General features: G+C 49.9%; 1 protein-coding gene across 1 annotated transcript in view; it reads left to right on the forward strand.

Annotated features, from left to right (window-relative positions):
- Nucleotides 1–24,579, forward strand: part of Adamts2 (ADAM metallopeptidase with thrombospondin type 1 motif 2) — a 244,116-nt gene that overhangs the window by 53,915 nt on the left and 165,622 nt on the right. Inside the window, exon 3 of the mRNA XM_017802958.2 lies at nucleotides 13,581–13,740. Within this exon, the coding sequence (XP_017658447.2) occupies nucleotides 13,581–13,740 (160 nt within the window). The remainder of the gene's footprint in view (nucleotides 1–13,580; nucleotides 13,741–24,579) is intronic.

A 24,579-nucleotide genomic window follows, 5' to 3' on the forward strand; every position in this document is an offset into this window, starting at 1 on the left:
AATGTCTATAGGTCTTTGGACCCTGTGGATGTAGGTGACTGATGACACTTGGGCCCATTTCCCAGCCATCAGTATGTTGGGGGAGATTGTTTGTTTAGCTCCCTCTAAGTCTTCTTTGGCATGGTGAAGGCTTATGCTAACCCGGCCTGCCAACTGGACCATGCAGGTTAGGGTAGCTGGTGCCTAGACAGGTAGCCTCCAGGGTACAATCAGAAAAGTGGAGAAGTATATGCAGGCCCTCCAGGGAGGCAGGGAGGCAGGTGATGGCCACACAAGGATTGGGGGTTCGATCCAGTGTGTGCTGTCCGGGACTGGGTACCAGCCCAGAGAAGGGCCTGTTGAACAAGGTATTTGACCCACATCCTGTGATGCTCCTTCACCTCACCGCTCAAGGCCACAGTCTGCCATAGTCCAACTGGTAAGATATGGTAATTCAGAAAGAAAAATGGCACTTTTTGATGGTTTGGGAAATGTTCCCACAGCAAGAGTCATTTTTCTTCTTTAGTGGGGCGTGCCCTGTTATTTATGTGAATGTTAATTTGCGACTGGGGACATTCCCTGACATGGCCCTCATACTGAACGAGACCTGGAAAATGTCAGTGGGAACATCTGGCAGGGACAAGTGTCAAGTCTAGTGATGGATGGGAAGGCCCAGTGTGGTCTCAGAGTCTAAGGCTGACCTGCTGACCCCTCTGCCCTGGCCAGGGATGGCAGGCTGGCTGCATTTCCTGGAGGCATCTGTCCCTAGCTGTGGTATGTTCTGGGGCTGTGGGGATCGGGGAGCTGACTGTGAGGACCTGAGCGTGGAACAGTCTAGATTCTCCCAGGCTGGACAAACCAGGTCCTGAGGGAGCTACTTTAATGTTGTTTGATTTAGTGGGAGACCCCCTGGCTAGCCCTTCCCCTGACGCCTGTGAGGCACCCTTGTTGGCGTCTTGTTTATCCCATTTTTCTGTCTTTTCTTTCTGTCCTTGCCTATTTCCACCCCCTTCTTTTCCTCTGCTCCTTTCTGCAAACAAACTTTTCATTTTGATATATCCCCTTCATAAAAATTTCAAAACATTGAATATAGGGCTGGGGAGTTAGCTCGGTGGGTAAAGCGCTTGCCATACAAGTATGAGGATCAGAGTTCAAATCTTCAGAACCCGCATAAAGCTGGATGTGACAGCCCAATCTGTAACCTCATTGCTTCTGTGAGAAGATGGGAGACACAGATGGCAGAATCCCCATAAGCTAATGGGTGTACACAGAGTCAAACAATAAGAGATGCTGTCTCAAACAAGGTGGAAGGCAAGGATGGATATCTGAGAGTATACAGTCAAGTGCTCATGCCCACACTCATATACCAACATGCAAATACACACACATACACAGAGATTGAAATATATAATACAATGATATAGAAAACTCACTCCAAACCTTAACAATAACTTAAAATTTTATTTATTTTTATTTTCTACCTATGAGTGTTTTGCCTGCATGTGTGTAAATGCACCCGTGTCAAGCAATGCCCATGAAGGCCAGAAGAGGGTGTCAGGTCCTCTGGCACTGGAGTTACAGATGGTTGTCAGCCACCATGTGGGTGCTCAGAACTGAACCCATGCAAGCATAGCTGAGCCATGTCTCCAAGTCCTTAGCACTAGCTTTTTATTCTATGGTTCCAAGTAGCTCTCACATATCACTATAGCAGTGTTAGTGTTAACAATAGCTATTTTATTGGGGTTCTGCTGAGTACTCTCCATGAGACGTCTCCTTCACCATCACAGGACTGTGTATGTTCTGTTATGAACCTCATTTTATTCCAACAACACTGAGGCTTGGAGAGTCTTCACAGTCAGCTATGGCTGAGGTTGGCACTTGAGTCAAAACAGAGCAAGCCAGGGGCCACACTTCTACTGCTGAGCTGCACTGATGTTGGACACAGAGATGGAAAGATTTAACCCTCAGGGGTCATCCCAAGCTGGGACCATTTGCATTTATTTATTGTGATAGTAGCAGTTTTTCTGTCAGCAGATCAACCTGTTCTGTTTTATGTTTCCTTTATCCCTTCTGTTTCTCTTCTAAATTTGCTACCTGACCTCTCTTCAGTAATTTGGAGGGTACATATTAGTTTTAATAGCAGTGACTTTGTGACTTCAAATAGTATTCCTAAACTTCATTTATTTATTTATGGCTTTAAAATTTTAAAAATATTTATTATTTATTTATCTATCATTTATTTTATGTGTATGAATGTTTTGCCTGCAGGTATTTAAGTGTATGCATCTGATGCATTGCCTGTGGAAGCCAGAGGGGGTGTCAAGTCCCCTAGAAATGGAGTTATGGGTGGAGTTATGGATGTTAGCTGCCATGTGGGTGCTGGGAACCAAACTCGAGTCTTCTGAAAGAGCATCCAGTTCTCAACCATTAAGCCATCTCTCCAGCTTCTATTTTTGGCTTTTTTGAGACACAGTCTCAGGTAGCCCAAGTGACCTTGAACTCCTGACCCCCCTGCTTCTGTCTCCCGAGCGCTGGGATTATAGGCATACACCACCACACTTATTTGTTTCTTCCTTTTTTTTTTTTTTGAGAAGCGTATTTATTGATATCAGTGGCTTACTGGTAACTGTGAATCTATCCATGGAAGATTAAAACAATTAAACCACTTCTTGCCTTCTTCTACCCTTTCTTTGATTTTTGTTTTTTTTTTAATTTTTGCATTTCACTCTCCCAAACTTACTAAATTAGCTATGAATTATTTTTATATTACATAACTTTCCTTCCCAGAAAATACAGAAAATGACCTGTAGTGTGCAATTCTGATTATTGTGGTGAAGTGAATTCAGGGGTCAGTTCCTATACACAAAACCTGGGATTTGCCCCCTCAGTGGGTATTGAGGGGCTGGAGAGATGGCTTAGAGCTTCCTGGTCCTTCAGAGGACTGCAGTTTAGTTCCCAGCACCCATATCAGGCAGCTCATAATACCTATAACTCCAGCTCCAAACAATCTGATGCCCGCTTCTGGCCTCCTTGGGCACCTGCACTTATGTTCACATACATACACACATGCATAAATAAAAATAAAATCATAAAAAGAATTGATTTTGAAACCCTGTCTGGGCTTCATAAAGTGGCAGATGAGCAACAGAGATGGCAGTGGAGCCCGGGTGGGTTCAATGAAAGCAATGCTTTGTGTTGAAGTTTACGCACTTAGTTGGGAGAGGAAGGGTTCCTATCTGAAACTCTTGGTTTCTAAACCCGATTCAACCCAAATGTCTATCATCCAGCAGATGGAAAAATAAAATGTAGCACATGTATAAAGTGGAATTATTGTCTGGCAGTAAAAAGGAATGAAATACTGATTACACTGCAGCATGGGCTAACCTTGAGGACATTATACAAAGTGAATAAATTCAACCACAAACATATTGTATGGTTCCATTCATAGGAAACATCCAGAACAGACAAATTTATAGAGATAGAAAGCAGATTAATGCTTGCCAGGGCTTGAATGGGGTAAGAAGACGTGGGGGAAATGGAACGGAATGACTGCTAACACAGTCATGTGGGTGCCCTGTGGGGTGGCAGTGATGTTCTAACATTGGTAACGGGCACAGTTTATTTGCACACATTTGATATACTGTTTAAATGCATGAGTTGTATGGTATGTGAATTATAGTTCCATAAAGCTGTCATGTTTTGAAAAACATTGAACCTCATAGTGAAAAATTACTCCCTTTACACTAATGTTTTAAGTTTTCTTTTTAAGTCAAGAAGAGTCTCATCTAATGCTGAGGGAACATTAACAACTCTCTGATATTTACAATCTGTGTGTGTGTGTGTGTGTGTGTGTGTACGTGTACATACAGGTGTGCAGGCTATGTGTGTGTGTGTGTGTGTGCTGGAAGCCAGAGTAAGACACTGGGTGACCTGCTCTATCACATGCCTCTTTATTCCTTTGAGACAGGGTCTCTCACTGAACCTGGAGCTAGCAAGCCCTAGTGATCCTCCCGTCTCCATCCCCCACAATGCTGGGGATACAAGCACACACATAGTCACTCTTAGTTTTTTACATGAATGCTGGTGATTTGAACTCAGGTCCTCATGCTTACATAGCAAGCACTTTTATCCACTGAGCCATCTCACAGTCTCTTTTATTAATTACAGGTAGTGATCACAGTTCAGATATGAGGTCTTAGCAGATGAGAGTATCTGGCTGGAATTTAATAAAATTGGGTAAGGAAAAAATGGTGTTGAAGAGAGGCTGTGTTTTTATGACCCCCACACTCATCTGTACCAGTTCTCCTTGGGGTGGGAGAGGCAGGTCTGTGTCTCTAGCCTACCTATGTCCTGCTGGGAAATTTGAATTAGTGGCTTAACTTCATTGAGCCCATGAGGCCTGTGTAAATGAGATATTCTGCCTGCTAGAGGAGTTTGAATTTCCACCATCATGTCTGGTTCACATGTTTGACTCAGGCCCAGGGGTCCTTTCAGTGACACCAAAGGGCAAGACCACCAGCACTTAAGTACAGAGAGGCCAAGTGAAGTGATGACACATGGGTCCTCTTGGGCAGAGGGTGGCCACTGTGGCCTTTTTGGAAGGCCTTGTGTGCCAGGAGATGATCTTAGCCTTTACCCTTTTAAAATTATTTATCTTTATGTGTATGAGTATTTTGCCTGCATGTGCACCATGTGTGTACAATACCCACAGAGGCCAGAAGAGGGGATCAGATTCCCTGGAACTGGAGTTAAAGAAAGTTGTCAGCTGCCATGTGGGTGCTGGGAACTGAACTCAGGTCCTCTACAAGAGCAGTCAGTGCTCTTAACTGCTGAGCCATCTCTCCAGCTCCCTTAGCCTTTATCTTGCAGGCAGAGGTAATACTCCACAGCAGGTGGTGGGTGGGTGGGTTTCTTGTTTTTAGTTTACTTGTTTCTGGTTCTTCCCCACTAGAGCTCTCTTTGGTCTTTTTAGAATTCCAGAGGGATAAATGACACCTACTTCAGAGGTCACTGGCCCAACCCCTCACCTTGCAGGTGAGGGAACAAGGACTTCAGAAGAGAAAGGACTGGTCCATGACAGGAATTTGAAACCAAGTCACCTGGCTCTATGTCCAGCTTTCCCTGCTTGCCCCTCCTACCCTGCCCTTTAAAGTATGTCTAGCATATATATCTAACTGGGCACTGAACTCAAGGTTGAGGGCATATGACTTTGTAGCTCCTTGATCTGAGCCTCAGAAACTGACTGGCTAGTTTAGGGCAAAAGAGGAATGAATAAAAGATCTGAAGTTAGGTCCAGGGATGTGTAAGACCTGACAGGCAAAGTCTTCAGAGCTCTGTGGGGCTCTGGGACCACCCTGTCCCCATTCACTCTGTTCCAGTCAACCCCGGAAGGCTCAGGGCCAGCCATAGCTCTGTTCCTCCTGGGAAGATAGAGCCCTGGATAGGGGTGACTGCTCCGGGGGAGTAAGGGGAGTGGTTGGAACTTCACAAGGACCACAGGCATCCACCCCAAATACCTAGAGAGGGCTGACAAGATGACTCAGTGGATAAAGGTGCTTTCCTCACAAACCTGGTAACCTGAGTTCAGTCCCCAGAACCAACTCTACAAAGCTGTCCCCTGACTTCCACATATGTACTGTGACACATGTATCTCTCCTCCACAAACACAATAATAATAAAAAAACATTTTAAATGCCAAGAAAGCCAGACAAACAAAAGTTCTGGTATAAGGGCATCCCCCAGACCTTTCTAGAAGGCACAGGGCAGGAACTGATAGAGGAGCAGTAGTGGAGGACAAGTGTCTTCTGACCCCTGGATTGTGCTCCCTGCTTCTTCCACAGGCAGCTGCCATCCATTTTGAAAAGGGGAAAATCAATATGCAAACCTAATGTCTGGGATATGGAACTAGAGAAAGAGCCCACACTGGTTAGGAAGAGAGTGGCTCAGACCCAGCGCTACTTTATTCCGAGCTGGTTGTGGTTTGAAATGTTTCTCATAGGTGTACATGTTGAATACTTGATCCTCAGCCTGTGGTCCTATTTTGGAATGTTCTGGAAACTTTAGAAAGTGAGGCCTCGCTAGGAGAAGTAGGTCCTTGGGCATTTGGAGGTTCTGGTCCTGGTCCTCAGTCCCTTCCTCACTCTGCTTCCTGTCCACCATGAGGTGCAGAAGTTCCTCTGCCTCATATTCCCACCATGGTCATGTTCTGCCCAAGCACATGGGAACAAGCAACAATGAACCCAACCTGAAACTGTGAGCCAAAATTGACCCTTTCCCCCTTTAGGTTGCTCTCTCAGGCATTTTGGTCCCAGTTGTGTGCAGATAGCTAAGTCTCGGCCCCATGACTGGTTGGCGAAGATCAGCTCCTATCCACAGAGCTCTCAGGGTTGGCCTGCTCTTCCTGAGGACCCTGAAAGGGACCAGGAATGTCGACACAAGCAGGCTTCCTCAGAGGATGCCCTGAGAGAGGCAGGCCTGGTTTGTGCACCACTCCCTGTTGGACCAGCAGGAGGTTGGGTGGCCATTGCTGGATGCTTAAGTTGAACCTCATGGGTTTATCACTAACAGGAAGACGCTATGACTCTCTTGGAATTAATATTTCTATGAATAGCAGTCTTATCAGGGATCACAGTCTTATGGGATTCAGATGGCAAACATAAGCAAAATGTGTGTGTGTGTGTGTGTGTGTGTGTGTGTGTGTGTGTGTACAGCTGTGTGTACATAAGCAGAGGCCAGAGAAGGACATCAGGTGTCTTCCTCTATTGCTCTTTGCATTATTTCCTTGCAACAGAGTCTGTCACTGAAGGAAGCTGACCACTTTGGCTAGGCTGGCCAGTCAGTGAGCCCTTAGGATTCACCTGTCCTCTCTCTGAAATGCTGGGGCTATAGGCACACACAGTCATGCCTGGCTTTTGTGGGGGTGCTGGGGATTTGAACTCAGGTCCTCATGCTCACAGAGCAAGTGCTCTTATCCTCTGTTCTTTCTTGTCATGGGTGCAACCTTGATAAATACATGACAGTCTTTGTGATAAGTTTAGGTAACAGAGCTGATTTGAGTTACGCATGCACAGGTGCCCGTGGCATACGGCAGCCCTTGTTTCCCATGGAAGGAGCTAGTCAGGGCAAGACAGCTTTACCAATGGGAGCAGGATGACAACTTGCATTTCCTATGAAACTCGAACTTTGAGCATGTCAGTTTTGAATGCTTTAAAATTCAAAGTAGCAGAAGATAGCTGTTGAGCCTTTGGATTCTAATAAATTTTTAACTTTTAGTTTCCATTTCTAGTGACTACTTTACCATAATCAGACAGCAAGGGATTGGACAGAGAAGAAAAGAGGTGGAGCAGGCAGTGTGTAATCTGCTGAGATCTGAAAGCCAGTGACTTGGCTTGGTGTCCACAGTTTGGCCAGGCTCTGGGTCCCTGCAGTAACAGTGAGGCTAGGGACAGAGTCATCTCTGGAAGTGTTCTTTTACTCCACAGGGGAAAACCTGGCTAGGTTTGGCAAACAGTCACAGACTTGCACAATGAGAGCTAGGCTCAGCCTTTCTATAAGAACAGATTTACAGACATGGGGTAAGACACAGGGGCCACCAGAAGACACCCAAATGGAGTGTACTCCAGGATGGTGTGCTTGAGAAATCGTATTAATATTTATTGAGTTGGGAGAGGGAACTGATTCTTATTAATAAAAATTACATGTAAAAAAAAAAAAACCAAATACACTTGCCACTGGCAACAGGAAAACTGAAGTCCTGGAAAAAGCCCAGCAAAAATGAGCTCCTAGCTTGCGCCTTGTTCCCTTGTCAATTTCCTGTTGCTGTATTTTAGACAGCTTATTCCCGGGACACATGCTAACACGTTCCAACATTGAGCATTATGTTAATGAATGCTGCTTTCTTTGGGGAGAGCCCCTTTCACAGTATTATTTGGGTCAGTGGTCTTCATTTGAGAAGTCAGCTGATGGCCTCAGTGATCAGTGACTGGTCTCAGGCTGGTCACTCAAGATCATCTTTGCCCTTCAGGCTCACAGAGCATGGTCTCCATTAGCTACCTACCTTGTTGCTATGACAAAACACCTAGAAAAAGCAGCTTAAGGAAAGAAAGGTTTATTTTGGCTTACGGTCTGAGGGTACAGTCCTTCATGGCAGGGAAGGCATGGTGGCAGGAACTTAAGGCTGCTGGTCACCTTGTGTCCTCAGTCAGGAAGCAAAGAGAGATGAACACCACTGCTCAGTTCACTTTCTTTTTCATATTCTATCTGGAACTTCAAACCATGGAATGGTACTGTGCCCATTTAGGGTAGACTGGGTTTTCCTACCTCACTTAACCTAAACTAGATAATGCCACATAGACATTCCCAAAGATTTGTTTCTATGGAGATTCTAAAACCCATCAGGTTGACAATCAGGATTAGCTATCACAGTCAACTACTGGTCTTGGGTAATCATCTGTTCTTGGAGATTGGTATCATTTGGTCTTTGGATGGTGACACATTGGTCGTGGGTGGTCATGCATTGGTTATGGAGTGGCCTCCATTGGCCTTGGAGGTGCTCTGCCATTGCTCTCAGACCCTTCACTCTTGGTCTTGGAAGTGGTCCTCCATTGGTCTTTGGGATGGGCAGTCATTGATTTCAGAGGTAAACAGTCACTATCCTGGGAATGCTCATGGAGTGCAGTTGACAGTCTCCTGGTGGTTAGACACTGGTTTGTGAGTAGGTGCCACCAGCTTCATCAATATGACATATGTATGCATTTCAAAGAATCCAACAGAGATGGTTCATAGTATCCTGGCTTCAAAGAATATGTCAGATAACCTCTGTTTGAGAACATTGTCACATAGAGGTCTCTGGTTCTATGAGGAACCTGAGTAAACTGGCCTCACGCCAGATTTATTTCTGGATCCCTGGCACCCTTTCTGTCTGGCTGGGTGATCTCAGACCAGATGCCACTGCACCATAGGTCTCCAGTTCCTTGGCTTAAAGTGGACCAGTTGTCCCTCCCTTGCATATTTCTGTAGAAGCTTATGAACCCCAGGACACATCCAGAACTGGGGCACACAGGACTCTAGTATCCTTCACATGGATACTTGTGAGGGTTCCCAGCCAGGTGGCTTGGGCTCTGGCCTCCTAACCATGACAGCATCAAGTGGATACAGTGTCCTCACTTCAGTTCAATGACCTTCCACTAGAAGAATGGCTGAAGAAGAAAGTCTGACATCTAGTCTTCAGGGAGACCCTATATTGTCCCTTGATGTCATTCAGCCACACAGCTGCTCCACATCAGGTTAGATGTGGCCTCTTGGTCATATTAGGTCCCACCAGGATCACCTCAGGGTCCAGGGACCTTGCTGTAGATAGCTCCCAGCCTGGGGTCAAGGGTCTTTCCAGAACAGCAGGTTGCACTGTGGGGACCCGGTACCCCATGGAACATCCTTCTCTAATTGCCTCAATAAGACTGATCTGGCCCAAAGTCCTACCTATGAAATGGCCCCTTCAGGAGGGCCTGGACTCTCATTCCTAGACTCTGAGTATCCCTGGCTGTCAGGCCTCCTCACCCACTGGGCCTCAGTTTTCTCATTTGGAAAGTAAGCAGTATATATGAAATTGCTTGATATGAGGCCTACCAACAGTGTGTGCCCTGGTACTGAGCATGCCCCAGGCTGCACATGCTTCCACAGCAATTGTGCAAGGGGCGAGATGGCACACTCAGCCATAGCTGAGGAACCGGAGACCCAGGGAGCTTTGAAATCTTGTCTGAAGTCAGCCATCTAGACAAAATGTGTCAGGACCACAGTAAGCCAGACTCCCAGGTTAGCTCACCCTCTCTTAACTCATATGGGTTAATTTCCACTCTTGTTCCAATGAGTTCTATTAATAAAGATGGGTTTGAGACTGCAGTCTCCCCTAAAACCACATACATGGAAACTGTCCATAGCAGTCTACTGGAAGTAACTTTTGATGTTGTAAACATCCTCACCATGCGCCAGTGGACAGGGACCACCCCCAGCCCTTCCCATCAGCTCATGTCTCAGAGGACGTGTCCTGATGCTTGGGGGTCATCTATTCACTCAGTGTGCATTTTCTCCCTCTCTTCCAGGGATGGCAGTGCCCTGGGACCCAAGGATGAGTCAGAAGTGTGGGGGCCTGAAGGATTCCCACCAAAACTTTGCCTCACACAGTCCAGTGACCTCATCCCATCACTGCTGATGCTCTCCCTGGCCTCCTGGCCCTCCTCCCAGTGGGTCCCTTGGGGGTCTGCTGCCCCCTCTCTTCTTCCCGTGCCTCTCAGGAGGCTGGCCTTCACCAGGCTTCCCATTGGGACCTAGTGTTTGTTTCCCGATGCTGCAAAGATAGAAATTCATTCTCTCACAGTTCTGGGGACGGAAGTCTACAGTCAGTACACTGGATAGCCAGTACAGTCTGCATGAGCTCCTCTGCAGGGCTGAGCATCCTCTGCTGGCATTGGGGACGAGCCTGCTCTTGCCTCTTCTGGTTCTCTCCGGGTGGCTGCCAACATTCTTTGGCTTGTGGCTACAATGCTTGGATCTCTGACTCCAAGATCACATCTCTTCTCCTCTTTCTCCTCTTAAGGAAGTGGGCATGTGGATGTATTTAGGACCACATAGGTATCCCAGGACAATCTCCTATGCTGTAGAGCTTTAGCTTAGTCAGCTCTACAAAGTTTCTTTCCATCACGTATGCTATCCTGTCCTGTGCAGGTACCAGGAATTAGGACCTGGATAACTTTGGGGGACTACTTCTCAGTCAACCCCATATCTAAAAGCCCATTCGGTCTGGCATCTCCCTCCTTGTGGAATCAGATCTGCCCCCACCTTTTGTTCCAAGTTTGACTTCCTCAGCTTCATGGGATCTGCCCCGTCCAGGCCCTGCTTTCTGCCTCCCCTGCATCTGAAACTTGCTCCCAGCTCTCCAGACCCACTGTGACCTTCCAGTCCATTATGTTCTGAGCAGCTGTGGGTCCCATTAAGGCACTTCCTGCCCAGAAGGCTTCTGGCTGCCCACTGCCCTTTCTGTGGAGACCTACTGTGCATGAAGTGCCAGAAAGAACCTTACCTCCAGGCTCCCAACCACCCAAGCAGTCCCATTGCCGAATGCTCCTCTCAGGCCTTTGTATGTGCAGTTCCCTCTGTCCATACATGGTTCCCCTCTCCAACTCTTCTGGCTAATGCAAGGGGTTGGTCAGGTTCATTTTCTGGTAGCTTCCTTATTTCTCAAGTCTGGGCTCACTGCTGTGCTCAGTGTTCCTTGCCTGTGCTCCAGCCCCTGCTTATGACCCGAGCTGCACTTCCCCAGGGGATCATCTGCATTGCCCTCTGGCACCCTGGCTCTCCCAAGGCGCTGGCGGAAGGCAGCAGGTATATGGTTGCGTCTAGCATCCCACACTAGACTCACACTGAGGGCTGATGCTCAGCAGGCCCCATGAGAGTGCCAGTTGCATCTCTGTCCTCAAAGTTCCTAGATGGCAATGGGGCAGGACACACAGGGCCCCTTGGAGTCAGGAAGAAGTGCCGTGACCTACACGGCCACTGTCTCCTCCCAACAGGGTGATGATGGGAAAGAGGCCATGTGGCTTATTTGATTTCTAAACATCTGCATGGGTGATGTGAGGGACTGGAGAGGGAACCCTGGCCCGTGACAGCTAAACAACTGAGATCCAATTTCCCAAAAGACCCGATTTCCCAAAAGAACCCGAAACTCCATGGTTGACAGGGAACCCCCACTTCTTAAATCTGAACGGCCAGTAGAAGCTTCTCAGAGCCCCTGTGGGTCATCACTGTGTGGTCTGGAGGGAACACATCCCCAAGTTAGACCTAGTGTAAGCCCCCAGCATGGCCTTTGGTTTATGGCTAATGGACCAAAAAGTAAGGCGTGAGGACTGGAGTGGCTATGGGGCAGGTGAGCTGGGCGGCTGGAGTGGGGAGGGGCCGTTTGGAGGCTCTGAGCCAAGTGTGGAAGAGAGAACAGGGTTTACCAGTGGCCCAGGTAAACAGTGGTTCACCAGGTGGGAGGTGGGAGCAGGGACTCCCACACTGAGTGTATGGCTCACCCCTGTGCACCATTGTAAAGTTGAGAGCCTTGAGTGCCATGGAACACAGTTGCCTGAATGCAGACGGGGGTCCAACAGGAAGCTCGCAGTGCCCTTGCTTGTAGCATCTGGTCTTAGGACAAAGGCAGTGGGAAGGAGAGATGGGGTCTCTGGCCAGCTGTAGGGCTCATGTCAGAGCCTGTGTGTTAAGATTTATTTTTATTTTTAATTATGTGTGTGTATATATATGTGTATGTACATGTTTATGTGAGTGCAGGTGCCTGAGGAGGCCAGAGAAGGCATTGGTTCCCTGGGAGCTGGAGTTATAGGTGGTTAAAGCTGCCACGTGGGTGCTGGGAAGAGCAGTCAGTGCTTTAAACCATGGAGCATCTCTCCAGCCCCCTGCAATTTCAATTTAAAATGTGAAATCACATCATTTTGATGATTGTGTTCAGAGCTTTTAAAAAGTATGGTTTGGGACTTTGAGAGCTTGTTTGGAGGTTCTAGCAGGGGAGCACAGCTACTCGTATATGCTGCAGAGATGATTCAATAGGTATAAGTACTTGCCTTGGAAGTTTGATGACCTGAGTTCGAATCCCCAGAACCCATGTAAAAGCCAGACTTGGTAGTGTGTCTGCAATCCCAGCACCTGGGAGGCAGAGACAGGGGACTCTTGGGATGCTTGAGGGCTGGCTAGCCCAACAAAGGCAGTGGAAAAACAACAGACATATGTCAATACAGGTAGAAGGTGGCACCTGAGATTGTCTTCTGAACCTCACAGGCATTCTGTAGCATGCATATACCTACATTCACACACAAATGTACACACACACACACACACACGCACACACACAAATACAAATATCGTTTGGGGCCGGGGCCATAGCTTAGTCAGTAGATGCATATCTAGCATGTATGAAGCCTTGGGTTCCGTCTCCAGAACCTCTTAAACTAGGGGTGGTGGTGCACATCTGTAATCCTAGCACTCAGGAGGTAGAGGCAGGAAGATTAGAAGTTCAAGGTTAACCTTGGCTTGCTACATAATGGGTTTGAGGCCAGCCTGGGATACATGAGATTCTGTCTAAAAAAAGAAAAAAGTATTGTTTGGGCCAAACAACATTTCTGCCAGTGGACTGAGCACTTGGCTTACAGTTTTGACTTTTGTCTTGAAAAGACTCTGGGTGTCTGGAGGTGGAGGGGTGCCCTTGGCCTGTACTTGATGCATCTTAGCATCATCCTCCAAGGGCCACAGCTGTTCTTGAATTCCTCAGACTGTTCTTGGCACTTGGACTTCAGAAGGACTTTTTCTGGAAGGAGAGTGGAGGTGCAGGGTGGGGATGACCCATGCAGAGCCCCTCCTCAAGATAGGGCTCAGCACTTCCACTTGTTACTCCAAGTGGAGTTGGAGCAGATGAGGGACTCCCTGCCTGTGTCTTCCAACTGGTCCTGGGTTCTAGAGGGGAGATGCCTGAGCAGGGTCGAGGGGGGGACTCCTTGCTTCTTACCCTCCATCTGTGCACTTGGAGTCTGAACCTCTCCACTTTGTCTCGGCAGGCTGGTCTGATCCGGATGGAGGAAGAAGAGTTCTTCATTGAGCCCCTGGAGAAGGGGCAGGTGGATCAGGAAGCAGAGCAGGGCCGCGTGCATGTGGTGTATCGCCGACCGCCCACCCCCCAAACCCTTCCTCTTGGGGGACCACAGGCTCTGGACACAGGTAAGGCTGCTACAGGTGGGTAGCCTGGGTGGGAAACACTGGATGTCTCCCTCACTGCTCCTGACTCCCAGGGAAGTATGGGGGGACTCAGTTCCCCTTTCTGCAACCCTGATTGGAGACTGAAATTAGCCCCAGCATTGTTGGCTTAGGAAGGGGACAGTTGTCTGCCTGGTTGAATGCATGGCATCCTGGGGGTGCTGGGGTAGTGACGTAGGGGCCTCTGCTCTGGGTACATGTTGGTAGTTTAGGTTCCCATTGCTTACAGATCTCGGACCCTTATGGAGGGAAGAAAAGACTGTTTAGTGGTCCATCTTCTGAGGGTATTGGGGAGGCAGGGAGTGCTGTGTCTATACAGATGCCCTCCAGACAGCCTCTCTCTTCTGCCTCTGCACCACCAGCCACAGTCACTGTGATGGGGCTTGCTTCTGCCCCAGCCTCCCCTGGCCACTCACAGGGAAAAGGCCCCGAGCATTTGTTCCATATCAACTCCCAAAGGATGCCCCTTGTGAGGACCCCAGAGTCACTCTGCACAGTGTCACCATCCTTCATGCACATTTGTGGGCTTTTCAAAAATCTTTTCAACTTTGCTTTAGGCCCAGGAATGTGGAAGGAGTGGCTGAGTGTTCAGGGTGACCAGTCACCTAGCTGTAGCCTCACAGAACCAGTCTCACTGCGCCAGCCTGCCTTTCCCCAGCAGTCTCTGGATTTCTGGTACTGAATTGTGCTGAGGCCAGGGTCAGGGTCTAAAGTGCTTTTGCAGGTCTCACAGTTCCTAGGTTCTCAGTGTGTACACAAGGTGCCTAGGTCCTGACAGATAGGTGGGCAGCTGGGAGCTTAGTCTCGTACCTGGACTTCTGGCTGAGGAAAGTCATGCAAGGTGACAGCAGCTGTGGGCAGGTGACAGGTGATGTTGGCTCAGGCACATCTGCAGGTGTCCAGTAAGTGCTCTGGATGCCGCTGGCTAGCCAGCCCCTGTACTGTGCTTTATGGAACTACTCCCACCCTTCAAGGCAGCCCTGGTTCATTTATTTTAGTTTTCTCCGGCATCCCAGCTTGACAGATCAATTGGGCATAGCCTGGCAGGGCACCATTCTAATTTTAAGACACCGTGTCAGATACCCTGTAAAGGAATTGTTCCATCAGGAAGCCAGTGTTCTCTGGAGCTAATCGATATTTCTGGCCACCTCTTCTTCCCTGGTAATGAATCGCCATCCACTATGGCTGTCAACAGCTGGGCTGCTGGGCACCACCTGCTCATCTTTCCGCAGCCTCAGCCTCTCTCCCACCTTCGGGCTTTCTTGCAGGGGAGTAACCCTGCAGGGCTAGAGGGAAAATGGGCAGGGGACATACCTGAGGCCTGCGGTGAGGCCTCCCCGTGGCCTTGCTCCCTTTGCTAGCCTGATGCCTTTGGGAAAAGCTGAGTCTCTGGCCTTTGCTCCCTTTTAGGTCTGGCTGGGTTAGAGGTCTTTCAGAGCTCAGGGCCTGGCCACTTTGGCTTTGATTTTGGTACTTCTTCAAGTCAGGCCAGCCTCTACTGGAGGAGTCTGGGTGGTTCTGATTCCTCTTTCTCCACCCCTCGGCTCAGGCGGGGCGAGGAGGAGCCGGCACAGGGAGCTGGCTGGGTGCCCTTGGCCCTGTCCCCTATCCCAGATTCAGTATGCGGCTTATCTTCCCTGTAGTGCCCCCCCCCCCCAGGGCCACTTGGCTTTCCTGGACGTGTGCTTCAGTGCTTCGGCATCTCCTGTTGCATCGTCTCTCCACTGCACAATCCCATCCACATATCTTTAATGAGAACTTGGAACTGAGAACATAGGAAAGGAATTTCAAACTCAGAATCATCCTAGAAACCATTGGTCTCTGTTGGTACTGGAGAAGCCGACTGCCCAGGTCAGGGTTAAGGCTGGGTTAGAAAGTGTGGTGGGTGGGGAATGGCCATCTGCCATCAGAGGAGGAGATGACCCTGTCTGAGGCTGACCTCCAGGCCTCAGTCTGGGCTCTCCAGCCAGGAGCTCAGGCTATGGGTTCTAGGTGGGAACTGTGGGCTGTAGGTCCAGACCATAGTCCTATGCCTTGGAGGATTCGTCCCCTTTCTGTGATTTCCTGTCTAGTGTCAGCATGACCCTGTAGGAGTGTCTTGGGTCTGAAGAGAGCCTATTTCCCTCTGAATGTATCTGATGGCTCCTCAGGGCCTGCCGCTGAGGTCGGCTCACTGGCTGGAGGGGGTCCAGACAGTTTATGCCGGGACTGGGCTGAGGGCCTGGAGTGACCTCAGATTATACAGCTTTCCATCAGCCTGGGCTCCAACAAGGTCCAGAGTGGCAGCTGGCAGGGTGTAGGGGTGGGGGGTGGGGGTGGGGTACAAAAACCGTGTCCTGTGGCTGGGCATGGCAAGGGGACATAATTTAAAGGGCATTGGACCTTAGGACCTCATGGCAGAGAATCTGCCTGTGTAAGGAAGACACTATGGTGTGTCCCCAAAGTTCCATGTGCTAGAGCTTGACGACCTGCACAGCAGGCTGAGGTGGCAGGCTAAGGAGGTGTGGTTAGCTCACAGAGGGGGATTCATAGAGCTGGTTGGGGCTCACAAGCAAGAATTTATGCTTTTTAAAAAATATTTTATTTAGCTGGGCATGGTGGCCCATACCTTTAATCCCAGCACTCGGGAGGCAGAGGCAGGCTGATCTCTGTGAGTTCAAGTCCAGCCTGGTCTATATAGTGAGTTACAGGTCAACTGTGGCTACAGGGAAACCCTGTCTCAAAAAGACCAAAAAATTTTTTATTATTTTTATGTGTATGAGTGTATTACCTGGATGTAAGTGCACCCCTGTTGTGCAATGCCTGTGGAGGTCAGAAGAGGGTGTTGGATCCCCTGGAACTGGAGTTAGGGACAGTTGTTAGCCACCATATGAATGCTGGGAATCAAACCTGGGTGTCTGCATGAGCAGCTGGTGCTCTTAAAGGAAGGAATTTATTTTTATGTGAGCATAATTTTACAGAGTGAGAATGCCCTGAGTGATTGATCTCTTGTCTTTCTGCCTCTCCATGCCAGTGAGCATCATGAGCCAAATAAACCTCTTTACCTATAAAGTACCCTGCCTTGTGTATTTTGTTATAGCAACACACCATGGACTCAGACATCAGTGGGCATTTTTAGTCCTTCTAATGTTTTTGGCTATCATAATAAAGTACCTGAGGCAGGGCAACTTTATACGGAAAAGATGATTAGGGAACTTTATAAGGAAAAGAACTTACACATTTTGGAGGCCAAAAGTCCAAGATCAAATCTCTGGTGAATATTTCATGAGCAGCAGCAGGAGTGCATGCTGGTAAGAGATCACATCTTCAGGCAGGAAGATCAAGATCCCAGAGAAGAAGAAACCTATGTCCTGGGCTCCTGGGATCACTGATGCCTGTGAGGTTTCTGAGGCCCCTTGGCTCCTCCCTAGGGATGCTAAGCTAGGTGGACCCTTTTCTCAGACAAGCCAACAGGGGATCTCAGCAGCTCATAGAGCCTCGACAATGCTCTCTTATACTCTGCAGCATATAGATCAGTTGCTGGGGGGAAACAGATGGAAAATGAGAGCATTGGCCTGAGGAGATCGTTTGCTCAGCAGAAAGAGCACTTGCTGCACAAGCAGGAGGACCTGAGTTCAAATCCAGCACCCACATAAAAGAGCCAGACATGGCCATGTGCACCTGTAACCTCAGAGCAGTTGGGGGCAAAGACAGGAGGATTGCTGGGGCTTGCTGGCAGCTAGATTAGTTCCAGGTTCCATGAGAGACCCTGTCTCCAGGGGATAAGGCAGAGCATGAGTGACAGAGCAGGAGACTGACGTCCTCCTCTGGTCTCTGCCCTTGTGTATGAGTGTATGCACCAGGACACTCATGTATGTATATACCACACAGGCAGACATACAGACACACAAAATGTTTTTAAAAAAGGAAATCAGGGTTCTATCCTGTTTTCTCTCAGACTGGGACTGGGGCGGGGGGTGCATAGTAAGCAATTCAGTGTACTGCAGTACTGGACTCTGGTCCTGGATGCCATTAATAAGGGCAAAAAGCTGGGCAGAGGGCACCTTTCTCTCCTTAGTAGCCATGCTGGGGTCTGGAGAAGCATCTCTGCTTAGCTTTGCTGGGCCTTTGAGCTGGGCTAAGACAGGAGGCAGAGCTCTGGTCCAGGTACCAGCTGGCCTTGGAGGAGAGGCAGCTGGTACATCCTCCAGGCCTTCTGAGGGGTTTGGGCCTTTCTTAGAGTGACAGACAGCCTCAGTCTCTGTCTTCCTAAGGCTAGCTCTGTGCCTATGTTAAAGGTTGTGAGGGCACTGTGTGGTATCGACCCCTCTGGGCCCATCCTTGAACTCTGCCCTGGCTCCAGGTGCTCATCTTTAATGAGGTTCTTGAAGAGGGAGCCAGCGTTGGCAACGGCAGTGGCAGAAGCCCTGCCTGGACCACAGGCCCTGCTCTGGTTAGAACCAGGTGGTCCTGGCATGTAACCCACCCTTAAGCATTAGACAGATTTGACATACCAGCTGGGTAGACATGTATTATGTCACAGTTCTGGGGACCAGAGGCCAGAGCTCACTGTTGCTGGACTGAGATGAAGGTGTGGGCAGGGCCACCCTCCCTCTGGAGCTGCTAGGAAAGAATTGATTCCTATCCCTTCGAGCTCCTGGAGGGGCTGCTGGCTTGCCTTGGCTTGAGACCGCAGCACTCCAATGGCTGCCTGCGTGTCACTGCTCTTCCCCTGTGTCTGTGTCTCGTGTCCCCCTCTGTCTGCCTCTTGGAAGGCTGATTCCCTTTAAGTTTCCTCCTGATGATCCAGGAAAACCTTCCCATCTCAATAGCCTTAATCTGATCATATCTGCCAAGCCCTTTTCCACTATCGAAGGTGCAGGTTGCAGGTTCAGGGGTCAGATCTCCGTATCTCCAGCAACTCCCATTCAGCCAAGGGCAGAGGTATCCTCGCCTTCTGTATGGAGCTGGTTACACAGCGCATACAGCACCACGGAGTGCACTGGTGTGAAGAAGCAGCTTACTCTAGTCTCAGCCAGATGGCGGCCCAAAGCTCGGCAGAGGAGACCACATGTGCGGAGAGGCTGGCCTTGCTCTCGGCACTGAGGGCCTCGGCCTTCATGGGCTGAGCTTAGGATTCTGTGACGATTCCCCCAAGTCATATTTTAGATATGTGGTCTCCCTTTCAGACATTCAGGGCCATTTGCACAATGCCTTGCAAACCCAAGACAAGAACTGCAAATTAAGGGGCCTTCAAGGAGGACAGTAACAGAAAAAAGAGAAAAACAATGCATCCATTCTAGACCTGGCTTTCATTCCTTTCCTCTCTCTCTCTCTCTTTCTCTCTCCCTCCCTCTCTCCCCTGTTCTTCCCTCTCTCCCTCCCTCCCTTCCTTCCTCCTCCCTTTCTTCCTTCCTTTTTGGTTGCAGTACTGGGGATTGAACCCAGGGCCTTGTACATTCTAGGCAAGAGTCCTACAGAATTATACTCACCTCATTTTTTTACTTTTGAGATGATCATGAACAGCAAAGTTCTCTGTGAAGATTCAGAACAGTGGCATGGATGTGGTAGCATGTGGCACCTGGCCCTGGCCTTGTCCCGGGCATGGGGAAGACCAGAGACCCCCATCTAAAGGGAGGGCACTTCCTTGCCCTGCCCTTGACCTTGACCTGGTGGGTAGCTGTGTGGATCAGCTGATTGTCATACCCTCCGAGAAGTCAGACAGCCTTATTTATTTATTTATTTATTTATTTATTTATTTATTTATTTTTGAGACAGCTCCATGCTGACTTCCACAGTGGCTGGACTAGCTGACATTCCCACCAGCGGTGTGTAAGGGTTCCCTCGTCCACATCCTGGTCAGCATTCGTCAGCTGTTTTCCTAGTGACTGTCCTTCTGACTGGGGTGAGACAGAATCTCGATGTAGTCTCTGCTTGCATTTCTCTGAGGGCTAGAGAGGTTGATTGTTTTCTTCCTGTAGCTCCAGCTGTCCTGGAACTCACTATGTAGACCAGGCTGGCCTTGAACTCACAGAGATCTGCCTGCCTCTGCCTCCCGAGTGCTAGGATTAATGGGAGTCCTCCTGGCTTTAAAATGTGGCCTCAAATTTCTGAAAAGCACCATATGGAACAGATACAACATGCCCCTCCCGTGGGCCAGGGCTTCTGAGATGCAGAGGTCCTCTACCCTCCCCACAGGCTGCTTCACTGAAGTCCCCCTGCTTACACCTCAGAAGGGAAGAGGGTCAGGTGGTTCCCATGCTGGGGACCCTCAGCCCCACTGTATACCTTCCCCGAGGCTGAGGGAAATCAGACAGCTTGTGCCAGTGACCTTGGCTGCTGCCGCCAAAGTGAACCTGCAGAGGACAGAGGATGAGATGTGGGCACCAGCGACGTGGCTGAGTGTGGTCCCAGGCAGGGAAGCCAACCCCTCCTGACCCGGCTTCACTGTGTTGCCTCTCCTGGAGCTCCCTTAGGAGTTCTCCGGACTGCAGAGGAGCCCCAGGGAGCCACACAGGGTAGAGAGGTGGGGGGTAGAGTGGATGCCTGGGGGTGGGTGGGACTGAGGCAAGCTGGAAGAGTGGAGGATGCTGGGACCGCCTCAGGATCCGCAATTACTGACAGGCTGATCACCTGCTTTGGTGACATGTGGATGTGAAGGGTAGGGAGGAGGCTCAGTCAAAGGTGAGGTCTGGGTGTTGGGGAACATGGCCGGAATTTGAAAGGGTGGAGAGGAGAGCTGGGAAAGGGGTACAGACTTGCTGACAGCTGGATGAGGGAGCCATTCTGTCCGGCAGTTGTTCATGCTGCTCGGCTTTTTATGGCCGTGGCACCATCACCACTTAAAACTAACGGTACAACTTATTCTCTCAGAGCTCTGGGGGTCAGGAATTCAAATGGGTCTGTGAGGGCTGAAATTAAGGTGTACATGGGGCTGGCTTCCTAAGGAGCCTGTATGGGGGAATCTATTCCCGATCTCTCCTTGTGGCTGCCTGCCTCCCAGCTGGTGGCTGCATCCTTCTGATCTCTGTGTCTGTGATAACATTGCTGCCCGCTCTTTGGCTAAAGCCAAGTCTGCCTCTGCCTCTGCCTCCACCTTGCTTCTAGAATAACCTAAGAGAGCTTCCTTGTCTCAGGGTGTTCAATCTAGTCTCATATGCAATCACTTTGGCCACATTAGGGTAACAATGGGAAATTCTGGGGAACAGGCTGTAGGCATCCTGGGGTTATGATTTAGTTCATGTGCTGAATGTCGGGGTCCTGGGGGAGGGTAGAGAGAGACCCTGGGCTTGGCTGGTGTCCTGGGTTTCCAACCCAGCCACTTCCCATGTTTTTTGCCAGAGCCTTGGGATTCAGTTCTTTGATGTGGTAACCCTGGAGCTTGTGTACCCCCACTTGCCTCCGTGGCCAGCTCACTGCACTGGTGCTCCATCCTCTCAGTGCCCTTTCAGCTCCTCCCACCCCTGTTCCACTCCTGGGCTGTGCCTGAAGCTTAGGGACCAGAGGAAACCCAAGGAGCACACTGATTGTGAAACTCGAGGCAGCTGGCACTGGCTCAGGGATACGCGTTTCCCAGCTGAGTGCACCCTTGGCAGAGGCCACAATTCTCCTGTCCTCCTGTGGGCTGGGCCCTTGGGACAGCTGTGGGAGATGCCAGGGTGGTGACGTGGCCCCACGCCGGGAAGGGTGGGCGGGGGTTGGCGCTTGGAAAGCCGAGGCTGCACATTCTCCGGAGGCCCTGAGTTGTCTGGGGTTAGAGCTGACAGCCGAGTTGGCGAAGCCCAGCTCTCTGGCCCGGCGCCCTGGCCTGGCTGGCCTCCTGGGCTGGGGTCTGCAGTGTGAAGTTCTGCCCATGACCACTTCCCAGTTCCTAGGCTATAAAGCAGAAGCTGCATGTTCAAACTACTCAGGGCCCACCTCATCCCTCAGTGGGGATTTGATGGGAGAAGGTCTGTCCCACAACAGTCGTGCCTGACACTCTACCTGACTGGGGCTGACAGTCCCTGTGCTTGGCTGGTCTCTCCCTTCTCCAGCAGAAATTTAACAGTTCCAAGTCTCGGGCTTGCTTTCCCCCCTCCCTCCTTCTATGCCTCTGTGGGTTCTGGTTTCAGGGCTAAAAACAACCAGGTCACTGTGGCCTGGGGAAGTCAGAGACTGTCGTCCCTGAACAGATGATCATAAAGGATGGATGACCATCCCTGTGCTCCTGGCTCATGTCATGTCTCAGAGATGATCTGTGCTTTTCGGAGGAGCCGTCTTTGGAAGCGGCTCTTGGCAAGCATTGGGGGCAGATTGGCAGAGGAAGCAGGTTGATGGAGAGTGCAGTATTGGTGTGGGGGGGCAGGTTGGTGAGTGCAGTGTTGGGTGGGAGGCAGGGCTCAGCATTGGGTGGGGCACGTTGGTAGAGGGCAGAGCGTTGGGTGGGGAGCAGGTTGGTGGAGGAGGTAAGGGTGGAGTGTACCTGGCTGTATGACAGCTGATTGTGGAGCCCTGGGTAATAGAGCCAACCCTCAGTGACTCAGTTTCCCCATCTCTAAATAGGTTCAATGTTCTCCTGGCTGTTGAGAGACAAGATAATCCTCATTTCTTCCTCCAGAGCTGCTCCTCACTAGCTGCAGCTGTGTTGAGATGCCAAGGGTGTTCACTTCAGAACTCGAGGTTCCCCAGCCCTCGCTGCCCCTTCTGTGTTGCTCTTGCATCTCTAGACACAATGAATTGATGCTTTGCCTTCCATGCCCTGGATTTGGGTTGCAAATGTCCCCCAAAGAGCTTTTCCAGTGGTACACAGTGACCACACCGGCTTCCAGACAGCAGCCAGCTCAGACGCCACGTTCGGCTCACAGGTGTGCCTGGAGTTTAATTAGCGAGAGGAGCATGTCTGGCAGGCGCACTGGCCTTCGGCTCACCAGGTCTGCTCTCTGCAGGTCCCGGGCACAGCAGATGCCAGTTCCTGGAAGAGAGGGGATGTCTCTGGGGGTGACTGTGTGTGTCGATGATTTGTACTTGAGGTGTGGGAGCCTACCTGCTGGCGACAGGGGTCTCTAGATCTATTCACAACATACCTCAAGGGGCTGGAGAGCTGGCTGAGTGGATAAAACAGTGCATAAGCACAAAGCTTGGATCCCCAGCACCCATATAAAAAGCTGGTACCTAGCCTGTGATCCCAGTGCTGAGGAGGTAGAGACGGGATTCCTGGTGCAAGCTGGGTAGCTAGACTCACTAAATTGGTGAACTCCCAGTTAGTCCTCTGAGAGACCTTGCCTCTATAAATAAAGTGGAAAGTGATGAAGGAAGACACCATGTCAACCTTGGCGGTCTGCACACTGGCACACAAATGCACAGGCACACACATGTTCACCTTGGAATACAAATATTCACATGCATATATGCCATACACACAAACACATGCAAAAAACTAAGAACAAAACTGAAGAAACTAGGTACTGGGCAAGGCTCCCTCCATGTGCCTGGTGCCCCTGTGGAAAATTATAAAAGAGACACAGGTTTTGTGTGTTACGGAGGCGTAGGCAGCAAGCATTCGTGGATAGTTCCTGGACAGTGTGGCCTCTTGGGGACTCAGAGTCCCACTATCAGCACTGAGACCAGTCAAATTACGGGGACAGCAGAGACAGTTGGAGATATCTGAAGGGAACAGGCATCTTTCCCCTCGCAGAAAAGTGAGGGTAGGCACGACTCAGAGTCAGGTTTGAGGCTCAAGATCTGAAATCTGCTCTCTCAGAAGGGCCAGGGATCTCTGACCAAAGGCCCCGTTTCTTCTCTGAATTCTCAGCAGGACAGGAGACACTTCAGCCAGCGCCAAGTCTGAAGTGTTTTCTATAAAAATTTCCAATTTTCCTTGACCCATTTCTCTTTGAAATGAGTCCCAAGCAGCACTGTGCACTTGGCCCTGCAGGAACTTTGAGCTGGGAAAAGGTCATGCAATTAGGTGGAAATGTGGGTGTCTGGCGCTCTCTTTCTTCCCCTCTCTTTGGCTTTATTTTTCTCTTCTGTAATCATATCCTCTTCTCTTGAGCCCAAGATGGAGCTGCTTGGAGCTATGGAAAGGTATAGATGTGGAATCGGAGGGACAGGCTATGGGCCTCAGAGCACACGTGCCCTTCCGGTCTGTTCCTAAGGCTCACGTTACTCTTCCAGGTATAGGGCTCAGTTCAACTGTCACCACCCCTGACCTGGAGTGCCTCCCTCACCCTCCCTCATCATGCTGCCGTTTTGTTTTATCCTCCTTAGCTGTGACCCTTCTTGCAAATGCTGCTCACTGGGTGGCTGGACTGTAAACTCCAGGAGAGGAGGGACCTGGTTCTGGTTTGCCCACTCCAATGAGCCATAACCAACTCCTGCTCACATGCACTGAGAATATGCAGTAAGTGGAAGTCGGGCTGGACATCCTGAATCAGCTTGGTCTTGGTCTTGGGGTGCTCTAGTTTGGAGAAGTATCCCCAAAGTCTGGTTAACGCTGGTTGCCAGCCTGTTGGTAGGCAGTGGATCCTTTAAGAGGTGGGGCCTGGCAGGTGGAAATTAGGTCACTGAGGGTGTGTTCTTAAAAGAGACATTGGGCCTTCTGCCTCTTTCTCTTTTTTCTTTCACCTCTTAGCCACCATGAGGCGATGATCTCTGCCACGTGCTTCTACCATCACTTCCTGTATCATCACAGGTGCAAAGCAACAGGCAAAAGTCAGTGGGGTCGAGGCCCTGTGACTGTGAACTGAACTAAACGTTTCTTCCCTTGACATCGATTGCCTCGGGTGCTTTGTCATAGTGATAGAAAGGTTATACAAGGCATCGAGAAATGTGCCCAGAACTGTC

This window comes from Nannospalax galili, unplaced genomic scaffold, assembly GCF_000622305.1.
Source record: "Nannospalax galili isolate Female #2095 unplaced genomic scaffold, S.galili_v1.0 scaffold1206, whole genome shotgun sequence".
Classification (NCBI taxonomy): Eukaryota; Metazoa; Chordata; class Mammalia; order Rodentia; family Spalacidae; genus Nannospalax; species Nannospalax galili.